This window comes from Marmota monax, unplaced genomic scaffold, assembly GCF_021218885.2.
Source record: "Marmota monax isolate L192 unplaced genomic scaffold, Marmota_monax_Labrador192_F-V1.1 WCK01_AAM20220418_F8-fsc00061, whole genome shotgun sequence".
NCBI classification, from domain to species: Eukaryota; Metazoa; Chordata; class Mammalia; order Rodentia; family Sciuridae; genus Marmota; species Marmota monax.
The window spans coordinates 19,993,923-20,017,460 of record NW_026695230.1 but is presented as its reverse complement, the minus strand read 5'-3'; the positions used below and the strand labels follow the sequence as shown (position 1 = coordinate 20,017,460).

The 23,538-nt window shown below is 43.3% G+C and overlaps 1 protein-coding gene and 1 long non-coding RNA gene across 2 annotated transcripts; one reads left to right on the top strand and one right to left on the bottom strand.

Annotated features, from left to right (window-relative positions):
* Positions 1-56: 56 nt before the first annotated feature.
* Positions 57-8,895, top strand: Cnga4 (cyclic nucleotide gated channel subunit alpha 4). The gene is made up of 7 exons (XM_046438226.2): positions 57-168; positions 4,339-4,525; positions 4,651-4,752; positions 4,950-5,056; positions 5,314-5,959; positions 6,695-7,044; positions 7,895-8,895. The coding sequence occupies exons 2-7, from the start codon at positions 4,464-4,466 to the stop codon at positions 8,353-8,355; spliced, it is 1,728 nt and encodes a 575-aa protein (XP_046294182.1). The 5' UTR covers positions 57-168; positions 4,339-4,463; the 3' UTR covers positions 8,356-8,895.
* Positions 8,896-10,183: 1,288 nt separating this feature from the next.
* LOC124088620 (uncharacterized) lies at positions 10,184-23,530 on the bottom strand. Its single transcript, XR_006850393.2, has 5 exons — positions 23,438-23,530; positions 16,769-16,820; positions 16,528-16,643; positions 11,974-12,048; positions 10,184-10,283 (listed from the first exon to the last, which is right to left on the bottom strand). It is a non-coding gene; the product is annotated as an uncharacterized LOC124088620 (long non-coding RNA).
* Positions 23,531-23,538: the final 8 nt, after the last annotated feature.

Below are 23,538 nucleotides of genomic sequence, written 5' to 3'. Positions count from 1 at the left end.
ACAGAGCGTTGACTCTTGTTTCCTGGCAACGGTCGAACGCAGGGGCGGGGAGGCAGACGACGTTCCGAGGAAGGAGTGCCGCTTCTCTTCCAGGTCCCGCCCCTTCGCACTGTAAACCCCGCCCCTCAGAAGGACTCCAGCATATCATAGGGGCAGACCTCTGGAGAGGTGAGGGACGGGGGCGGAGCCTGGGAAGGAAAGGTCGAACCCGAGGGCAGAAGGCAGGACCTAAGGAGTGACAGGACTTTTAGAGGCAGGGAAAAGACCAGCAAGGCGGGATTTAGGAGTGGGCTGGGCTGGAAAAGACTAGGGCCAAGGAGCGTAGCCACGGATACTGGGAGGTGCTTAGAGTGAACAAGTGGGCGTGGAAGGGCGTGACTAGTCCTAAAGGTTAGGCCTGGGGGAGGAGTCAGTAGGTGGGCGGGACCTGTGAAAAGCGGACCCCTGGAGAATGCTGAATGCAAAGGAGCTAGATCATTTTACCACCTCTGCCAGTCACGCACAACACCTATGCATTGTGTTGCTCGGTGACCCTTTGGGTGCTGTTTCAGTCAGCCAAGGAACATGAAATAAGTGCCTACATGTCAAGCTGGATTCCAGATCCATTAGAATAAATCTCTGCCCTCCAGGACCTCAGACCCTTAACTAGACACAAACTATCGCAAAGTAGTGCGAAAAGTGTTATATTCGAAGAAACATCTGGGACAGCACTTATCATGATTTGGGCATGCAGAGGATGGGCGGAAGGAAGGGTGAAAGGGCTTAGGGAAGACTTCCAGTAGGAGATACTAAGCTGAGTCTTGGGAAACAAGAAAAACTTAGAGAAGCTGAAGTTTCAAATCAGGACTGTAGTTCAAAACATTGTGCCAATGTTAATTATCTGGTTTTGATCATTTTTATAGATTTCTGTAAGATGATGACATTAGGGGAATGTGGATAAGGAGTTTACAACGTTCTGTATTATTTTTGCATCTTTTCTAAAACTCTGAAATTAGTCCAAAACTAAAGGTCTTTCAAAAGAAAAGAAAAAGAAGAAGAAGAAATGGAAGTTTCAGTCAAAAGGACCAGCATATACCCAGGCATGGCAGAATAGAGAAGTGGAAGGTGTTCTGAACAATCAGTACAGTTTGTCCAGAGCCTAGGCAACATGCAGAGGAAAGGTTAAATGAGGTTAAAGACAGGAATAAATGTGAGGTACAGGAGAGTTTTACAGGCCCTGTGGAAATTTTGATTTTTATCCTTGGGACAATAGAGAATTAAACACAGTTTTATGTATGGTCGGATTGATAGTAAGGGAATCTTTGTAAAAGGTCAGTCAAGAGCTAATAAGGCCCAAAGTAGTGTGATAAGAATGCAGAGTAGTGGATATGTGGACATTAGAAAAGCTTGATGAGAGGGTAGGGTTGTGGATCAGTGGTAGAGTGCTTGCTCCCACATGTGAGGCATTGGTTCTGGTCCTCAGCACCACATAAAAAAACAAATAAAATTAAAGTATTGTGTTCCATCTACAACTAAAAAGATTTTTTAAAAAGACAAGTTGATGATTAGGTTCATCTGAAAGGAAAGAAGAAGGATTAAATACTGATAGCTTATATAAATTCAAAACTAGGTAAAACTTAGCTAAGGTATAAAAAGTAGGGTAATAAATAGCTTTGGAAAAGTATTGATTAGAAGTGGACAAACTATGACTCCTGAGATTAGTGATGTTCTGTTTCTTGATCTAAGTGCTAGTTACGTGGTTGTGTTCACATTGTGAAAACTTATCAAGCTATATCCTTAGGAAATGTGCACTTTTCTATATGTTTATTTGTTGTGGCTATTATGCTGGGAAATGAACCACCCAAAACTTAGTGTCATAAAACAGTAGCCATTTTATTATGCTTACAGAAACTGAGAATTCTAATAAAACATGGCAGGAATGGCTTGTATCTGCTCCATGCTGTCTGTAGCCTCATCTAGAAGTCCGAATGCCTGAAGCTGACTTGAGGCTGGTAGCTGGAATTATCTAGAGTTTTTATCAGTCACATGTGTAATGCCTGGGCTGGGACAATTCAAAGGCTGAACTCAACTGGCACTATCAAGCACAGCTTCTTACAATGTGATAATTGGGTTCCAAGAGAGAGATTTCTGAGAGGAAGCTACCAAACAACAAGTATTTCAAAAGATCCAGAAAGCAGCCACGTGACTTTTTATTATCTAACCTCAGAAGTCACACCCCATACTCTTGCTATACTCCCTCAGTTGAAATAATCTCCAGAGAGCATTGTGAAAGAATTTGTGGCCATTTTTCAACTGCCCTTGTACAATGTATTACAATAGTAATAATAAATAATTGTTCTAGGTCTTTGGCTTAAAGGACAAAGAGATAGGGATTATAGGGAAAAGAGTAAATGGGCAAAGATAATGAACACAGTTATAGATCCAGTAGTTTGAAAGTGACTATGATATATCCAAGTGAGGACATTCAGTAAGTAGTTAATTATATAAATAACTGAAGCTTAGGAAGAATTTTTGTTTATTTTTTGTTTTGTTTGTTTTGTTTTGTTGCACTGGGATGCTTTAACCCAAGGGTGCTTTATCATTGAGTTACATCTTTTGTTTTTCTTTTTTTTAAGATAGGGTCTTGCCATCAGTTATGGTGGCGCACACCAGTAATCCCAGCAGTTCGGGAGGCTGAGGCAGGAGAATTGCAAGTTCAAAGCCAGCCTCAACAACTTAGCAAGGCCCTAAGCAATTCAGTGAGACCCTGTCTCTAAATAAAATACAAAAAAAAAAAAGGCTACAGATGTGGCTCAATTTTTAAACGCCCCTTTCTTCAATCCCTGGTACAAAATAATAATAATAATAATAATAATAATAATAATAATAATATTGTTAGTATTATTATAAGATAAGATTGGGTCTTGCCAAGTTGCTAAGGATGGCTTCAAACTTGCAACCCTCCTGCCTCAGCCTCCCAAGTTGCTGGATTATAGGCATGGGCCACCTTGCCTGGCACAGGGAGAATTCTTGAGAGTCATTAGATGTCAAAGGAAATTCTGTGGGAAATTCTAAGATCCACCTGAAATGGTAAAGCAAGTAGAAAGAGAAGAAGGCCTAGAACAGTGTCCTAAAAAAACACCAATTTAGAAGAAATGGGCAGAGAAGCTTGTGAAATAGACTAAGGAGAAGTAAACAGAAAACCAAGAAATTATTCTATTACAGAAGCTATGGGGAGAAGGGATTTCAAAATATACATGAAGGAAAAAAACACAAATCTGACCCTGGTCACCCATTGCCTTTGGGTAAAATTCAAGCTTTGTAACATGTCTGATAAAACTCCCTGAGCTGCCTCTTTACTCGGTCTCTTCTCTCACCATTATCCCCACAGGTCCTCTTTAAAAAATAAAAAAATAAAAACACTAGATTGGTATTCTCCTAGTCACAATGATTTTGATATTTCTATGTCTTTGCATACTTTATGTACTCTGCTTTGGTGCTCTTCACCCTCCCAGCTCTATATCTAACTCCTATTCATCCTACAGAACCCAACTCAATTAGGAACTTTCTTATGTACAATAACAACTTTGTGTGTAGCCACTTAACTTTCTAGAGGACAGAGAGTATGTTCCATTCATTTTTTTATCCCCAATACTTAACACAATATTGGCCTGACACATAACAGGAGTTCTGATCATGACTTGTTGACTGAGAAAGATGATAGTACTGAAAGGGACATCGGGTTCAGGGAGAATTAATAGGGTTGTTATTTTGGTATGGGAGAAATTTAAGCATGTTCACAGAAAGAGAAATGTTGGAAGCTAGTGGCATTAGGCACTGGAGATAATAGGAAAGGAACAGGGGAAAGAGTCCCATAAGATGGCCCCCATCACATCATCCAGCAGGAAGGCGCTTAAGTAGATGTAGCAGTAGGAAAGGGTACAGATAAGAAAAGCAGAGCTCACAACTGATGTGAGAGGCATTTCTTTGTCTCTGGAGATTAGTATAGCACCTGACACAGAGGAGTCACTCAGCAAATAGTTGTTAAATAAGTAAATAATGAGACCCAAGCAGAGAATTTTAACAAGGTAAAATAGTGTATGAACCTACAATAAAAAACCCAGGTCTCCTGATCTAGAGAGTCCCTATGTAGCTCAACCTGGGGTTAAGACAAAGGAGAAAGAAATACGGTATAGGATTCTTTCTGAGGCACACACACCCATTTTCTCCAGGGACCTCATTAAAGGTGTTTAGCTGGGAAGGTGTAAGCCTAAACCCTGGGAGACAGGGCGGGTCGCTGGAGCTACACTGCCTCCACCCTTCAGTAACTGTTAGCCCTGATTGTGTTGCTAAGAGCAGAAGTCACAGCTAGAGCTCAAGGACAGCCTCTTCCACACAGTCAGGAAATAGCCCCCTCCTCCACAAGCCACCTACAGGCAGAGAGGCCCTGGATATTGCACAAGCCAGCACCAGGCTACAGAACCATGAGCCAAGACAGCAAAGTGAAGACTACAGAATCCAGCCCACCTGCCCCATCCAAAACCAGGTGAGGAGTTCTGGTCCTTTGTGTCAGATCTATCCACCTCACTCCAAATGAACCTCATTCCTCTTCGTAGTAACTATCAAAAGTCTGCTGAACACATGAGGCAGGATCTCTCTTTTTGCCCACAGGAAGAAGCTGCCTGTCTTGGATCCATCTGGGGATTACTACTACTGGTGGTTGAACACAATGGTCTTCCCAGTAATGTATAACCTCATCATCATCGTGTGCAGGTTTGGCAGGGGCGCTAAAACAGAGGCCTTAAGTAGGGATGAAGCAGAGCGGTGGGCATTTGGGCGGGGCCTAAAGGAGGGGCAGCACCCATTGTAGGGCCCAAGGCAGAATAGTATTTAGGGGCCCCGGCTTGAACCGCCTTACTCAGCTTGGCCTTTAAGCCAATCCTCTCTCCTCCCTTCGCACCACCTCTCAGAGCCTGCTTTCCTGACTTGCAACATGGTTATTTATTGGCCTGGTTCGTGCTGGACTACACAAGTGACCTGCTCTACCTTCTAGACATCATAGTGCGCTTCCACACGGGTCAGTGAGCCCCTAGAACTGACCCTTGGTTTCATGTTCCCTTCCCAAAGAAAGCCCCTCATAGCAGAAAGAACAGGGTCCCCTCAGTGGTAGCACTTTCACATGTGTCTCTCTGTGCTTGACAATATCTCCTTGCTCACTCCAGAAAACTTGAAGAGGGTGATGCTCACCTCCACCCTGTCCCTGTGTTTGTATCCCTGGCCTGCCCACCCTCACCTGCGGTTGATCTCAGTGCATCCCTGTCTTCCCTCCCCTAGGCTTCTTAGAACAGGGTATCCTGGTGGTTGACAAGGGTAGAATTGCGAGTCGCTATGTCCGCACCTGGAGCTTCCTGTTCGACCTGGCTTCACTCATCCCCACTGATGCTGTCTACGTGCAACTGGGCCCACACATACCCACGCTGAGGCTCAACCGCTTTCTTCGTGTGCCTCGCCTTTTCGAGGCCTTCGACCGCACAGAGACCCGCACAGCTTACCCAAACGCCTTTCGCATCGCCAAGTTGATGCTTTACATTTTTGTCGTCATCCATTGGAACAGCTGTTTATACTTTGCACTATCCCGGTACCTGGGTTTCGGGCGTGACGCATGGGTGTACCCAGACCCAGCGCGGCCTGGTTTTGAACGTTTGCGGCGCCAGTACCTTTACAGCTTTTACTTCTCCACACTGATCCTGACAACCGTGGGCGATACACCACTGCCAGCCCGGGAGGAGGAGTACCTCTTCATGGTGGGCGATTTCCTACTGGCCGTCATGGGTTTCGCCACCATCATGGGTAGCATGAGCTCTGTAATCTACAACATGAACACCGCAGATGCGGCTTTCTACCCAGATCACGCCCTGGTGAAGAAGTACATGAAGCTGCACCATGTCAACCGGCGGCTGGAGCGGCGAGTTATAGATTGGTGAGAATGCCTGGGTTCCACACCAGTAGAGGGAGGAGTGTGCTGGCAGAACAGGGTGGGGGGTGGGGGGCCACTCACTGACTGAGCTGAGAGGGTCTAAATTGGTCATTCATTAGTAAGTCTGCTGGAGGGCTTGGAAAGAAGTGTCCTCCTCAGAGGGAATCTAACCTGGAGAGAGGGTGGGTAAGAGACTGATAGGAAGAGGAACTCATGCAAAAAGAAGGACAACATGGTAACCAGGGAATGGGAGCTGCCCACTGTCTGGTAGGGCTTAAAAGGCTCTAGAAAGAGTGAGTGGAGAAGGGCAATACCACCCTCACCAGCAGAAGACCAACAAGATGATTGACTGTATCGTGGTAAGTCATACTGTGTTCTAAACAAAAATAAGTGCCACAAAATTGGTGAGTCAGAGAGAAGGCTCTCGGAGAAGATGGGAGCTTGGTGACTGAAGTAGCTATCAGTGGAGGAGATACTAAACATTGATCATGGGTGGGATGGAGACTGACAGAAAGTAAACAGTGTGGTACTCATTGTCAAGTAGTGGAGGCATCCGTACCTTGGGTGAGGTCAAAGAGACCAAAACACATCTATAACCAAGAAAGGATATTAGCCAACTACCAGGTTCTTCCATGACCTCTGCAAGACCTGAGTGTGGTTGAGATCTTGGCTGATTTAAGCCCTAATGAAAGGGGTAGAGACAGGCTAGTGAGGAAATGGCACTACCCTTTCTCCCAGGTACCAGCACCTGCAGATCAACAAGAAGATGACCAATGAGGTAGCCATCTTACAGCATTTGCCTGAGCGGCTGCGAGCAGAAGTGGCTGTGTCCGTACACCTGTCTACTCTGAGCCGGGTACAGATCTTCCAGAACTGTGAGGCCAGCTTGCTGGAGGAACTTGTGCTAAAGCTGCAGCCGCAGACCTACTCACCAGGCGAATATGTATGCCGCAAGGGGGACATTGGCAGAGAGATGTACATCATCCGCGAGGGTCAACTGGCTGTCGTAGCAGATGATGGTGTCACACAGTATGCTGTGCTTGGTGCAGGGCTCTACTTTGGGGAGATCAGTATCATCAACATCAAAGGTGGGTACCCCAGCATTTTTTCCAGGAACAAAGTTGAGAAAAAGAATGGGATAGCAGAACTCTGTGCTGGAGCAAGATGGTACTTCAGGGCACATTTAGATGAAGGAAACTTCACCCCTTCCTGAGTCACTACAGGGCTCAGGAGAGAAGCTGGACACTGAGAAGAAACTGAGCCTAGGTCAATTGGCAGGGTGGGTCCTTAGAAGAGAGAGTAAGCATACTTTATGGGTACTGACTGAGGCACCAACAGACCATTGGAAAATGATGGAGGTAATAGTAATAATGAAGTTTATCTCATACTTAATACATCCCCTGCTCTAAGTGTTTATCATGCATCAGTTCAAATTCTCACACAGCTGTATAAGGTAGGAACTGATCTTCTCTCATTTTGAAGATAAGGAAATTGAAGCTTAGAGAAGTTTGGTAATTTGCCCATCTCTCTATTCTTGCTCCTCCTTCTGGTTAGATTGCTCTCCTCCCACTCAATTCCCTATTTCCCCTAATTACCTCCTACCCAGTTCAGGCATTTCTTCCTCCAGGCTTCCTTAAATTCTCTGCCTTACAGCTTGACAAGGGCTCTTTGCCTGTCTTCCCGTAGTACCTAATGCATATGTCTACACTGCACCAACCATACTGTTATATAACTATCCCATTAAATGTCTTTCTCCTCTAGATCATGAATTTTGAGGCATGTCACTGATACCCAACCAGCACAGAGTCTGGTCCCCAGTACATTATTGAATGAAAGAATTAGGCAGAATTGGAGGGGGGAATCCTAGTTCAGGAGTGAAATGGTACCTTCCCACATCCCTGCTAACTATCCTCCCTTCTGTCCACCCACGGGCCACAGGGAACATGTCCGGAAACCGTCGCACAGCCAACATTAAGAGCCTCGGTTATTCAGACCTGTTCTGTCTCAGCAAGGAGGACCTCCGAGAGGTGTTGAGTGAGTATCCACAAGCCCAGGCTGTCATGGAGGAGAAGGGCCGTGAGATCCTGCTGAAACTGAATAAGTTGGATGTAAATGCTGAGGCAGCTGAGATTGCCCTACAGGAGGCCACAGAGTCCCGGCTGAGAAACCTTGATCAACAACTTGATGATCTACAGACCAAGTTTGCTCGCCTACTGGCTGAGCTGGAATCCAGTGCACTCAAGATTGCTTACCGTATTGAACGGCTGGAGTGGCAGACCAGAGAGTGGCCAATGCCTGAGGACTTGACTGAGGCTGATGATGAAGGCGAGCCTGGGGAAGGAACTTCCAAGGACAGAGGGGGAAGGGCCAGCCAGGAGAGACCCTCAGGACCAGAATGATTCCATCTCTGTCCCCTGGATACCCACCTTCCAAGAATTGTAGGAAAGCCTGCCTGCAAAAACAGCCATCTTATTTGCTAGTTCACAGAGACGGGAGTGAATTGATTTGTAGGTGCCCAGCTAGAGATGTAGGGGTATAACACACATTCATCCCCCAACTCAGCAGCGTATGCGTGCGCATGCACGGGCACACACACACACACACACACACACACACACACACTGACCCAACATTATATATTCCATAGAATATGCTCTAGAATTCCCATTCTCAGAGCACACAATGCTTTTTCATAAGCATAGATATGTTATATCACATCACATAAGCACATTCAGTCATGTACCCCCTAAACATATGCTGACAGTCATACACCAACAGACACAGAGATACTGCATACAGATGTGTACATTGCTTGTGAAAACATAAAAGTGCACCCAGAGCCTTGGTGTTCCAAGATGTCCTTTGAATGCTCCCCATATGGGTGGTTTGCAAATGTACCCTGCAAATTGCACTTCAATAAAGTATTTGCCTCCTCATAAGCATTTATGGGACTAAAAGTAAAAGGCAAAGCCAGTGGTGGGCCAGGATGAATTCTGTCTGAATTCTGAGTCACAGGGGTGAGGAGCACAGGTGTGTTCAAAAGAATAGAGTACTGAGGTAAAGAAAAGTCATCTTATACATGACATTGCTAACAGGTGTGCACATGCTTTCATAGATATATTCATATCATATGCTGGTCATTGCATTCCACACCATAGTGTATGTCCTCAACTCTGTGAGCTCTAAGGGGTTTGATCTAGTTTAGTGAGCCAGACCATATAACTCTGTTTTTTCCTTCTTCTGGACCAATCCTAGAATCTGGATCCAGGTCTTCCCTGTGTTCAGGGCTGTTTCCAAGGGGGAAATAGTTCCCAGAACCTGTCCCTGGCTATTCCCTATCCAACCAGTTGGTTGGATAGGGAATAGCCAGGGACACAGCCTTGGAGCCAGCAGAAATCCAACCCTCCTACATTGCATGGTATTCACAAATATAGGATAGAGAGTAGAGACTAGGTACAGTGGAACATCATAGGGAAAATTAGAGATGAGTGTGTTGGGAGTTTTGGAGTAATTTGGTGTGCTTGGAAGGAGGGCTGCTGGTTTGGGGCTGGAAAGGCATTGAGTCTACAGAGAAGTCTGATATCAGCTCTGAATCACATTCACCCTGGCTCACCACTTCAGCTCCTCCAGGATAGGCCAGTCTTCAGGTTTGAGCTATGCCAGGAGATATATTAAAATGAATCTGGGGCTTGACTTATAGGTATAACTGAGCAGTAAATTTCTACTATCATGAGAGATTATTAGGGTCATTGTACTTCAAATCATTTTAAAATATGCAGGTATTTTGTGATTTTCTTCACAAAATAATAAAATTCATAAGTCTGGCCCTAGGTCTGTCTTGTTCATCTTTGTATTCCCATGGCCCAAACCATGCCTAGCATATAGGTATATAAATATTTGCAAATCAAAGTGAAGAGAATTGAAGCACATAGAGTCCAAAATTGGAAGAAGGTGTGTGTCAGTTTCTTAGGAGATTTTAATGTTTTTCCATATTTTTATTGGTGCATTATAGTTGAACGTATTGATGGGATTTGTGTTACATATTTGTACATGCACAAAATATAACAATATAATTTGGCCAATATCACTCTCCAGCACTTGCCCCTCCTCCCCTTACTTCCACCCCCCCCCCCCCCCCCGCCCCGTCCCTTTCCTCTACTGATCTCCTTTTGATTTTCTTGAGATCCTTAAACCCTGTTTTAGTCAGCTTTTTCACTGCTGTGACCAAAAAACCTTACAAGAACAATTTTAAGGAGGAAAAGTTTATTTGGGGGCTCAGGGTTTCCGAGGTCTCAGTCCGTAGATGGCTGGCTCCATTGCTGTAGGCCTGAGATGAAGCAGAACATGGCAGAAGAGTGTGGTGGAGGAAAACAGGTTAGAACATGACCAAGAAGCAGAGAGCGAGCTCTGCTCAACAAGGACAAAATATATACCCCAAAGGCACACCCCCAGCAACATCTCCTCCAGCCACACCCTACCTACCTATTGTTTCTACCCAGTTAATCCCTATCAGGGGACAAATGCACTGATTACATTAAGATTCTTGTAACCCAAATCATTTTACCTCTAAACTTTCTTGTATCATTTCACATGTGAGCTTTTGGGACACTCCTAATGTCTAAACCATAACCCTCACCCGGCCCGCATCTATCTTTTCTTTTTTTCTTCTCTAGTTTCCATATATGAGAGAAAACATAACCTTTGACCTTCTTTCAAGAGGGTTTTCTACCATCTCTGTCCTCAAATCATGTTGAAGTGGAATGGGTGGGTATGCAGTAAAGACCATATTGGTGGTACCAGATGGATTAGGGAACTCAGAGTAAGCTTTTTGTTGACATAATACAATGTGCAGGCTCTATTAGAACAAGTGATCACTCCCCCCCTATAGAATCCTGGTCTGTTGTAGAGTAGGGGTGATAACTGACTACCAGGCATAATTTGGATGCAGAAGCAAAATTCTTCCAGAGTCAGATATGTATTTTGCTCTGCCTCTGCTATTCCAGATGAGGGGATCAGTTTCTTGTTTCTTTTTTATTATTATTTTTTAAAGAATTTTTTTAGTTGTAGATGGACACAATATCTTTATTTGATTTATTCATTTTTCATGTGATGCTGAGGATCAAACCCAGTGCCTCACATGTACAAGGCAAGTGCTCTGCCACTGAGCCACAATCCCAGCCCTCTTTTTTTATTATTATTTTTCTTTTTCTTTTTTGGTACCCAAGATTGAACCCAGGGTGCTTAACCACTTAGCCACATACCCAGTCTTTTTTATTTTTTATTTTGAGACAGAGTCTCACCAAGTTGCTGAAACTGAACTAGTGATCCTCCTGCCTCAGCCTCCCAAGTTGCTGGGACTACAGGTATGCACTACCACATCTGTCAAGATCAGATTCTCCATAGTGGAACCACTATGCCTAAGACATCTTGAATGTCAGCAATTCCATACTGGGGTCCTCCAGTTAAGGAATAGTTTCCATCACTTTGTTAAAGACAATATTTTGGGAATCAAGCTGGATAAAGTAAGTTCGGGGTGGGCAGAAATGAACAAAATCTTATGTTCCTGAAATAACAAAATAATAAATATTTTCTGGTCTAAAGAATATTAATGTGTATCATGCACTAGGCTAAGTACTTACATATGTAGCAAGAAATTTTTATTGAAATAGTCATTTTGGGCTTTGAACATTTTATACCTCCACCTCTCAAAGAAATTACCTAAATCTTTATATCCCTACCTAAACTTAAAAGTTTGTTTTTTGTTTTTTTTTTTTTTTTTTTTTTTTTTTTTTTTTTTTTTTTGGTATGGGAAGGTCCAAGACAGAAACTGTCAGAAACTCTGTCTTAGACTGTTTTATGACTAGGGATCCTAAGTTTTGACAAACAATTCACTTAGAGGTAAATTGTTCACAGTCTGAAAGGGGTTAGAGTTGAAGAAATGGAAGCTTCTGGGCCTAAATAGGGAATATTTGCCAAGACTAAGCAAAGAAATGGGGGTCAGTCATAGTGGTACATACCTGTAATCCCACTATTCTGAAGACTGAGGCAGAAAGATCCAAGTTTGAGTCCAGCCTCCGTAAATTTGGGACCATCTCAAAATAAAAATTTAAACAACTAGTGATATAGCTCAATGGTAGAGAACTCCTACATTCATTTTCCAATACTTCAAAAGAAGAAGAAGGAAAAGATGGATAAGAGGAGAAAAGAAATGGGATTCTTAAATATTAGGCTTTTTTTCTGTTTTAACATATTATACAAATTTAACAACTTAAAACACCACCCATTTATTATCTTGCTATTCTGAGTCAGAAAACCAGGCTTTGCTAAGAGCCTCCCAAGACCAAAATCAAGGTGTCAGCTGGGTTGAGCCCTTAACTGGGGGCTCTGGGGAACAATCTGCTTTAAGCTCATTCAAACTGCTGGCAGAATTCAGAACCTTTTGATTGTGTCCTTGATACAAGTCCCCTTCATCTTCAAGACAACAAAGGCATATTAAATCTTTCTCATTTTTTTTTTCACTTCTCCTTTTAGTACAAGAGAAAGATCTTTAGGGTTCATCTGATTAGTTTAGGTCTATCTGAATAAGCCAAGATAATCTCCCCATTTTAAGGCCAGCTAATTATTAACCTCAATTCCATCTGCAAATTCCCTTTTGCTATATTCACAAGAATAACACCAGAAGGCAAAGGTAATAGAGCCAAAATTGTGTATCACAGAGTCTCTGGGGGAGGAAAGCAGCCTGGAATCCACTTCCACAGAGGACCCAGAATAGGGAACACTCAGAGTTAAGACTCTGGAAATTGGAGAATGGTCACTATGGTGGAGTAGACACTGGAATCTCAGAGCATGTCCCCTAAGGGTACACAGGCTTGAACAAGACCCATACCAGCATAATCAGCATGGCCTGAAGACCAAAGGCCTGTTCCAGATATCCTGTCTAACATAAAACACCCAGAGATGTTTACAAGCCCCTAACTAGGGAAAGAGAGAACAGAAAGAATACCACAAAACACATCTGAGATCAAATTCCCCATAAGGTAGGTGGTTAAAAGCTTAAATGCAAATTGCCTGATTTAGAGAATCAAGGAAATGTATATTTTTATAACTGTCGTTGAATCATTCTAAACTGCTGTACATACATTATCTCATTTTGTCATTATAATAATATTAGGAAATTTAAATTATTATGTTCATTTTTCCTGATCAGGAAACCGAAGCCCACAAAGCAACTAAAAATATTAGATTTGATTTGTTGAAGAGTTACTTATGCTAGGTCCTAGGCCAATTAATTGTTTCAATTAATCCTTACAACGATATGAGAAAGAGGCCACTATCATCTCATTTTGAAGCTCTGGAACTAGCTTTCCTACTTTCACAGGGCTCCTAAGTCACATGGAATGAAATACAAGTTTGTCATACTTTTTTTCATGGGGAGATAAGAAAGGGACTTCCTGAGCTAGGCAAGCTCCTTGCTTCCTGGGGAACGAAGGTTATAGGCCGTAACCATGGTAACGGGGGAGAAGGATCCAGTTGTGAAAAGGAAAGCTTGTGAATCTCTAGCAAGTCTGCCCAATGTGCTGAAGTGTGATACCAGGACTGCAGCCAAAAACAAGGGACCACCTGCTGCCCTGGGGAAGGGATGCCAATAGCCAGGCCTGCACACATGCAGCTGTGAGAAAGGAGTTTTGGAGTCACTGCTAAATTTCTAAAGGGCTGTCAAGACTGCTCAAGGGCCCTCCTGCTGAGAACAAACTGTTGTGTTTTTTTTGTTGTTGTTGTTGTTGTTGTTTTAGTTCTTCTGCCTCCCACAGGACCTTAGGACTCACCCACTTCTCTCCTTAAGTCATTACTGTGGGATACCTCAGCAGGGCTAAGATTTTGGAGGTACACCCCTCTTCAGTGTTCCCAGTTAGCTTCTCTCCCACAAAAGCTTCTTCAGCCCAACCCACCCCACCTTTTTCTTTTTTAGTGTTTGGCTGCTAACCCCAGATGAAAATAAAAGTATCAACCTTGGGAGGAAATCAGATTCATAGGGACAGAGGCCATTCAACTGGAGAAAGATCTAGAGCAAGCACTAGGAGCCAGGAGCAGGAGGAGAGGTGGGTGGATTCTAGCTTGAGACTAGAATCAGAGATGGATGTTCAAGTTGGATTAGAGCTGGGAACAAAGTCATGGCCCAAGACAGGACAAGTGTTAAGCTGGCCTTAAAGTATAAAATATAAGAAAGAGCATGTATTTGGAATCAATCAGAGTTAGGTTTTGGTTCTGAAACATCACTATCTCTTCTATAAAACCTATCAGGATCATTAGTAGGAAATGCTATAGAATTAAAATGTAAATGAGATAATGAATGTAAACTACCTGCCAGTTTCTGGAAGATAGTGATTTCTTAATGATGAATAGCAGCTATGATGTTATTCGTGTCCCTCTGGTAGTGGTTTTACTTTGAGGATTCTGGGGCATGGTTGTCCAGCTGTGCTTGGGCTAAACCTCCACTGGCTTCTGGGCTGTGCTGACAATGCCAGGTTTGGCCAGCAGAGGGAGCAAGGAACTCCTTCCCATCCCTCCTTAGAACTCCCTCCCAGGCCTCAGGATTGCATTGCTTTTGAAAAGCTGAGAGAATTACCCAGGGAGAAATGAAATCTTTGGGACAAGGAATGATGTTAGGGAATTGTGATCTCAATTGATCTGTGAAAACCCTTCTTCCTATATTTTACACAAGGAGTAAAGCACATCAGTGGTGATGATAAGAGACATTACTGAGGAGATTGTGCCCAAATCAGCGTCTAAAGCAGCTCTGTTGAAGGTAGTACCACTAATGGCTGGGAACATTCAGGACTGAAATGAATGAAAATTCCCTGTACTTTTCACCCCTAAATTACACAGATCCTTTCCTGTTATTGCTTTTCCATTTTCAGTACCTTAGCCTGCTGACCTCAGTCTTTCCCTTCATCAACAGGTCCTATAGGGCCCTGGAGACTAATAACTCGGGGGCCATTTATGGAAACCCTTTCTGAATGACCTTCCTTTGGCTCTTCTATCCCTCAAGTGAAGCCCTGACTTGGCAGATCCAGACTTCTCTTAGCCTACCTATGAAGGCCTGTGTGTAAAGCAAAGTATAACCATCTAGCTAGAGTCAGCCTCTGGGGATATGCCTCTGCTCTCTCCCAGCACAAGCCCCGGGAATGTAGAAGTCCAGTCCTGCCCCTCGTTTCTTTCTTTTACCCAACATCCCTTCCTGCTCTGGTTCCAGCCACCTGCTTTCTCAGCCTGCTCCCTCCTTGTTTATTCCAAGAGAAGAGCCTCCTGTGTGGGCAGGGGTTGCGTAGGCAGAGAGTCAGCACAGAAGTACGTCTGCACATCATAGAAATGCAGTGAAGAGAAGGCCTTGAAAGGTGTGGAAGAGGCAACCTAATCAGACACAGAGAGAGAAGCTAAGCAAAGGGGGAAGGGGCAAGCAGGCACCCCAAGGACTGAACTATGACTCTTAGCACTGGATCCAAGCTTCCTGGATGTTAAAACCAGGGTGCTGAAGGAAGAGCACATTACATGACTCTGGGTCATGAACACTGCGTTTCCTGGACCTACAAGCTAGTTGGAAATAGTAGTATCTAATAAAGCAAGTTATCTCTCTGTGTGTTAGGAACTATATTCTCCTTTCTTTGGCTGTTTCTCCTGAATACTTACTGAAGCATTAAGTGTTCCCCTTTATCTTAGTTGTACTACAGAATACTGGAAGAAAGGTCATGTGCCCATATTGGAGCACAGATGGCTGAAATTTCCCCAAAGGAGAGATAAATTGTTCTAGATATAAAATTGAAGATAGGTGGTCCAAAATCCCTCTCCAAAGAGCAAAGCAAAACAAAAGAAAACAAAAAATAGCAGATAACCTACGCAGGTCAAGGCTTGAGTTAAAGACAGCTTCACTCAGGACTGACCCTGAGCCTACTTCAGAACGTCTTGCAATTGTTTCCTGTGACTATCCATATTGACTTTGCATTTCCCTCCTTGCTCAGATCTAAACCCTCTCTGTTTCCTGGAGCTGAGCAATCTCATTCTCTCCATATGCTGGATTACTCTTGGCATAGATGAAATTTCCTGATTTTGAGATATGAGTGTCTACCCTCTTAACACTACATTTTTATCCCCTCTCTCCCTCTTCTGCTCATGGTATTTCCCCCTTCTCCACTATAGCTATTTCATCTTCTTCTTCTTTTTTTTTTTTTTTTGCCATCCTTGTAAACCATCTTCATGAAATCAATCTAACTCACCATCTCCTGACTCTCATTTCCCATTACCCACTAGCATAGAATATGAGCAAGGTCCAAAGATGATGAATAATATTGAACAAACAAGAAAACTGAAGTTCAAGTTTCCTGAAGTCAAGCATGAACATTCAGCTGAAGCTAGAATCTGAGTGTGAGATAAAAAGACAGAAAACAAGTAATGAGAAGTGTGGGGAGTACTTTTGATAAACTATTGAAGAAAGGGGCACGTATTAGTCTGCCCAGGCTGCCATAACAAAATACCACAAACTGGGTAGCTTATACACCAGAAATACATTTTCTCACAATTTCAGAGCTAGAAGTCCTAGGTCAAGGTACTTGAAGATTCAGTTTCTGATGAGAGCTTTCTTCCTGTTTTGCAGACAATTGCCTTCTCACTGTGTCCTCACGTGATCTTTCCTCTGTGTATAGTGGAGAGGGAGACAAAGGGAGAGAGATTGATCTCTGGTCTCCTCTTCATTTTATAAGGACACCAGTTCTATTGGATTAGGAACCCACTCTTATGACCTCATTTAATCTTGATTACCTCATTCAAGGCTCTATCTCCAAATACAGTCACAAAGGCAGGAAACAGAGCCCTGAAATAACAAGCAAAAAAACAATTACAAGGCATGTTATTGTAGGAATTACCATATTAAAAGATACAGGGTGTTACATACGCACACAGAGAAGGCACCTAATCCAGACTTGTGGGACTAAGAAAAGCTTGTCAGATAAATTTTGTTCCCTATAACTTCTTTTACAAAAGCCTAAAACTCTTATATTCTCAACTTCTTTGAGCACTCCCAACACCTGTACTAAAACTAACAGTCCCCTAAGAATGGTATATCTTAGGGGATATACCATCCCCTGCAGAAAGGGATAACTTCTCATCTCTCAACATCATCTATCAGATTTGGGGTCTTACATGCATCGTGTTGCTTCCTCATTCTCAATAGACCTTGAAACTCATAACTTTTCTTCCTCATTGCTGACAACTGCCAATCTTCTGGAACTCACCTATTTCTCACTTTAAGCATTGTCACCTCCTGCATAGTCTCTCTCTTCTCCATGTCCAGCAGAGATTTCATGGCCCATTATTTCATTCTTGTCCCTTTATTTTTCCATCCTACAACTGTGTTAAAATTCCAATTGTGAGTGCTAGGGTTGTGGCTCAGTGGCAGAGCACTTGCCTCGCACATGTGAGGCACTGGGTTCAATCCTCAACACCACATAAAAAATAAGTAAATAAAATAAAGATATTGGGTCCATATATAACTAAAACATTTTTAAAGATATTTAAAAATCCCAATTTTGGATAAAGCAAACCATCAATATTCTTTATGTTTGCGTCCAACTAGCTGATCTCTGCTAGAGAAATTGATACACTGGAAATTTATGGTCATCAACCCTCCAGTGGGCCCCAATATTTTCCTATTGTCTTACTACTTTCCTCTTGTCTCCATTTTCCTTCTCCCATTATATGGTTTTCTTGGCTCCTAAAATTTTAAACACACATCAGTCATGGATAGCCTAATCTTCAACTTCAAAGAGATAACAGAACTATAAGACATCAGCTTCTACCAAATTTATAAATCTACTGTGTTAGTTAAAATGCTGGTTAGGTTGCTATGACAATAGAGAAAAAAAATTACAGAGACGTAAGATTGTAGGGTTTTTTCTTCTTTTTCATGCATAAAAACCAAGAATGATAAAATGATTTGAGATGTCATTCTGCCATCCCTAGTGAGTTACCCTTCCTGCCTAATCAAAGATGGCTTCCTTCATATCCCCAATCAGCCTGCAAATGAGAGCAGTAAGTGGGTCTGTGGCTCTCCTTTAAGACCCTGACCTGGATGTTTCACTTTTCACTTCCACCTACAACCACTGTCCTAGTCATAAAGCTGCAAAAACAAAAACGGAAATAGAGTAGTTATGTGGTTGGCTGTGACTTAGTTTCATCTATAACTATCCTCTTCTACTAATTTTCTCTTACAATTGAGATTGATTCTCCCATCATCTCCACTTCTACTCTGGATTCTATACATCCTTTCCCTCTCAGCAACCTGGCATTATTAAATAGCCATTCTTTGGAAGATTCCTTGGAAAACTGGGAGTGGAACCACCATTTGACCCAGCTATCCATCTCCTCAGTCTATACCCAAAGGACTTAAAAACAGCATACTACAGGGACACAGCCACATCAATGTTTATAGCAGCACAATTCCACAATAGCTAAACTGTGGAACCAACCTAGATGACCCTCAGTAGATGAATGGATTAAAAAAATGTGGCATATATACACAATGGAATATTTCAGCAATAAAGGAGAATAAAATCATGGCATTTGCAGGTAAATGGATGGTATTGGAGAAAATAATGCTAAGTGAGGTTAGCAAATCCCCAAAAAACAAATGCCAAATATTTTCTCTGATATAAGGTGACTGAGCCATAATGGGGTAAGGAGGGGGAGCATGGGAGGAATAGACAAACTCTAGATAGTGAAGAGGGATGGGAGGGGAAGGGAGGGAGCGGGGTTAGCAATGATGGTGGAAGTGATAGACATCATTATCCAAAGTACATGTATGAAGATCTGAATTGGTGTGAACATACTTTATATACAATCAGAGATATGAAAAATTGTGCTGTATATGTATAATAAGAATTGTAATGCATTCTGCTGTCATGTATTTAAAAAATAAAATCAATTAAATATTTTTAAAAATTAGCCATTCTCTGTGTTGCCATTCTCTACATATCTATCAATCTTCAGACTTTTATATATATTGGAGTAATTCCATCTGAGAACAAGTTATAGTTCTCTCACCTTAAAAATCTTTCCTTTCACATCCATCTCTAGTTCTGCCCCCTTTCAATTTCTTAATAATCATACTTGTGGGACTGGAGCTGTAGCTCAATGGTAAAGTATTTGCCTCACATGTGTGAGGCACTGGGTTTTATCCTCAGCACCACATAAAAATAAATAAAGATACTGTGTGTTCATCTACAAGTTAAAAAATTTAAAAAAATAATCATACTTGCCTAATGTTACTCATCCCACCTCCTCCTTTCATTCAGTTTTTAGTGTACCCTCCTATCTTCTGTCTCAATGATCTCACCAAAATGGCTCTTTTCAAGGTTGCCAAGGATCCCCAAGTCACTAAATTCATAGTACACTTCTCAATCCTTGTTTGTTTGTTTGTTTTTTTAATCCAGGAGAAGCATTTGAACAAGATCAGCACTTTCTCCTTAGATCACTTCTTCTTTAGCTTTATGATGCTTCATTCTTTTTTTTTAATTTTTTATTGTTGGTTGTTAAAGAGAGAGAGAGAATTTTTTAATATTTATTTTTCAGTTCTTGGCAGACACAACATCTTTGTTTGTATGTGGTGCTGAGGATCGAACCCGGGACGCACGCATGCCAGATGAGCACGCTACCGCTTGAGCCACATCCCCAGCCCAATGCTTCATTCTTTTGTTTTCTTCCTACCTTCTCTGTCATAGTCTCTCTCTATCCAGCCTGGTCTGGATAGTCTTTCCCTATCCAGCAGGCTGGTCTTTATCCAAGCTTTGTTAAATGGTCTTCTTCAAGTCTGAATGTAGTAGCACGTGCCTGCAATCTTGAGAGACTGAAGCAGGAGGATTACAAGTACCTCAGCAATGTACTGAGACCCTGTCTCAATATGAACTGGGAAAAGTGGCAAAGTGCCCCTGGATTCAGGAATCCCCAGTACCAAAAATAAATTTAAAAAGTCATCTTCAGATTTCTTTATAGCCTCTATGACTTTAGTTCTAGCCACCATCATTTCTCACCAGAATTACTATCATAGAATCCTATTGCCCTCCACACTAACTGCCACTGCAATCTTTCCAAATCTTTCTTTCTAAATCTCAACAAATTCCCAATGTTTCATTTCTTTCTTGCTTGGTTTATAAGGGTCTACACTTGCTGCTTCCTGAGATGGAAGGTATATCCTTTTTCTATTGCTGCTGTAGCAAGTTACCATGAATTTCATGGTTTAAACAATACCTACTCATTAGTTCACATACTTGTTGGCCAGAAGTCTACAGTGTAGCTGGGTTCTCTGTTCAGCATATCACAAGGTATTATCTAGACTAAATTTTCTTCTAGAGATTTGGAGGAGGACTGAAGTGTCTGTTCCTTTGCTGGCTGTCGGCTTGGGGCTACTGTCAATGAGAAGCCACTCTCAGGCACTTACCCCACATGCTTCCCATCCTCCAGTTAGCAACTTCCTCCTGCATTCCTCCAAGTGAGCTTTTCTATCTTCAAGCCATTGATAGTGTGATGAATCCTTATTCTACAAATCTCTCTGATTTCTGCTGCTGTGAGCAGCCAGAGAGAAAGTCCTTCAAGAGGACTTAGTGTGATGTGGTTAGGACTAGTTGGACAATTTTCCTAACTTGAGGTCAACTGATTAGTAAAATGAATGACATCTGAAAAATCCCTTTGGCACATAGCATAATCATGGAAGTAGTACCTCATTATATTCAAAGGTCCACACACGTTCAAGAGAAGATTCTACAAGGGTAATCATTTTGCAGGTCATCCCGTGATTCTATTTGTCCCAGGAGAGGAAGCCATGGAAAACATTTTCCTGAGGAATTGCTGCTTGAAAACTGAGATCCCATGGATGAGAAAAGAAGGAAGAAAGAAGTTTCCAGAGAGCATTGCAAAAGGCATATAACTGGGGGATGGATAGCAATAAAAGTGTGTGGGGGTGCTAAATGAACACCAGTGTGTCTACAGAGGAAAGAAAAAAAAAATACAGTGCCCTGAAAGAAGTAAGATAGAGAAGTAAGCAGGAGTCAGGCCATGAGGGTTTCACAGATCCTGTTAAAGGGTTTTATCTGTCCCAAAAGGAAAGGCCAGAGAGCGGCATAATTAATTGGCATTCTGAACACAGCACTATAGCTATAAGGTAGAAGGTGGATGCAAAGAGGCACCAGAAAAATGCAGTGGCCCACTTAGGAAACTAGGAGAGTGGTGCAAGGTAATGTCTATGGATGTATAAGCAGGCAGAATCAAAGAACACTCAGTAGCTAAAATCAGCAGCACTTCATGATTGATTTAATACAGGAGTGATGTAGTTATGTTCCCCAGGAAGCAAACTCTAAAACAGAGATTCCTGTAAAGGATGTTTACTAAGGAGTGCTCTTGGAGTGCAAGAGAGAAAATTAAAATAGGATTGGGCAAAGGGAGAAGCTGAGCAATAATTCAGTACCAACAAAGGCCTCAGTCAACCCCATGAGGAGCTCTGGGGCTGTGAACACATTTCAGAGTTGTCCTTTATTGGAGTAGGAGGACTGAACCCTTCTATCCCTGCACTGAGCAGTCAATGGAAACAGGAAGCCTCAGAAAGGGTACATGACCTTGGATGAGCTGGCTTTCTTCTGTTCAGACAACTCCTGATAGGAGGTTGACAGTTGAAGGCCATCTTCCAGAAGCACTCTCAGCAGCTGGAGAATAAATCCATCATTTTTGGAGAGGAGTCTAGGTTTTGCATCACAGCCTTCATTATAGGGGTGAAGGAGCATAAAGGAGGAAGGCATTTAGAATAATTCCTAAATTTCTGATTTATGTGTCTTGATGGATGCATTTATGACATGTATTGCAATCACTGGTTTACTTGGAAAAATCTCCATTAGAGCGGGAGCTACTTAGAGACAGAATATATGCAAGACAATGCACAGTGGTCCTATATCTGGCACATGGTTTGTTGGATAAGTGAATGCAATCTAATTCTGTTTCCATTCCTCTCTCCCTTCATTTCCTTTGTCCCCATCCAATGTGGGAAAAGTTCAGCAGGTTATCTGTGGCTCCACCTGTGCTGGAGTTGAACAAATAGCAAATCAAGCTCTTCTGGTCCAGAGCTCTCAGAAGAGCAAGGCAGGCAGTGCCAGGAGAAAAGGACGTGGAGGTAGGTGATGACCCCCCCACACACACACCCCAGATTTAAGCTCTCCTCCAATTCCTCAGCCCCTATAAACACGGACAGGACTAGGTCCTCTCCAAAAGATTAATTAGATACATACTCTAAATTCCCCATAAACCCAGACCCCATCCCCACTCTAACCTGCTCGTCTAATGAAGCCCCCATCTCTTGCAGCCAATTCTGGGGGCCAGAAAATAGAATTTCCAGTCATACCAGAATTTTTTGGAATGAAAAACAATGGATAGGGAACGGGGCTCATACAGTAGAGGAGGCAAATCCTGCCCAAAGAAGCTGAACCCACTTCAGTCTTGCAGGGGCACCCTTCAGCTTCCTGCTCTACATCCAGTGGCCAGGCCACCTTTGGCCCCCGCTCGTGGGAACCTGACACTCTACACAGGCGGCTCCACCTGCGCTGAGAGCAAACAGGGAGCGTCAGCGTGTCGGTTGGGGGTGGACGCTGCCTGGAGACCAAAGAGACAGCCAGGCCTCCTCTCTTTTGCCTGGGTCCAGGGTGGGTGGTTAAAACACTACCCAATCCTGTATATCCTAGGCATTTTTTCACCTCCATCTACCGCCGACCTCCGCACCCTAGTAAGACTCTTTCTTTGGGCAGCCCTTTCCCCTGCCAGGACTTCCCGGTGGAGAAACAACGCCCTCCCCCATGCCTCCCAGTTTCTGAGGGTTCCTTGGAACCCTTGAGTAAAAAAGCCTGGTGTTGGATATCAGATAGAGATGGGGTGGTTCCATAAAGCACTTGCAGAAGCTACCCCAGCCCCAACTCACAGTTGGGAGCTGCAAGGAACTAAGAAACTACCTTAAGTGTAGTGTGACGGTCACTGCAGCCACTGCGGCACAGTACCATAAACGCCGTGCCAAGCAAGCTAAGGCACCTGCGCTGCAGTGGGTGACCCCTGAATTCAAACCCACCTTTCCATCGCCACCTCCATGTCCCCTGACCCACCAGAGAAAGATGCTGGCCCGGCAAAAACTGCACACTGCCCCCTCTCGCCCTCCCTCTCCCGCAATCTCCCTCCGCCCCGCCAACACTAGCGCGCGCCAGCATACACACACACACACACACACACACACACGCATCACACACGAATTCCCCAGAATTCATGGGGGCGTTGGTAAAGGGAGGTGGGCAGGAAAGACATCTCTAAGAGAAGACCAGAGATCTAGGGAGGGGGCGAGCCTGGAGGACAGTCACGCTGGAGGACGCGTAACTCCAGAGCGAGCGAGGAAGGAAGGCGGAGAGTCACCTGGTGGGAGAGGCAGACCAGAGCCTGGGAGGAACCAGAGCCTAGGCGGGGCGATCCCAGGAACTGAGGGCCGGGGGCCAGGGCTGAGGGCGGAGACCAGG

What these genes read in the sequence shown, in the direction of transcription:
- Cnga4 (XM_046438226.2), top strand. Translation starts at nt 4,464, where the DNA reads ATGAGCCAAGACAGCAAAGTGAAGACTACAGAATCCAGCCCACCTGCC. An exon ending in CTCATCATCATCGTGTGCAG is followed by an intron (nt 4,753 to 4,949) that starts GTTTGGCAGGGG and finishes ACCACCTCTCAG; the next exon opens with AGCCTGCTTTCCTGACTTGC. An exon ending in GAGCGGCGAGTTATAGATTG is followed by an intron (nt 5,960 to 6,694) that starts GTGAGAATGCCT and finishes CCTTTCTCCCAG; the next exon opens with GTACCAGCACCTGCAGATCA.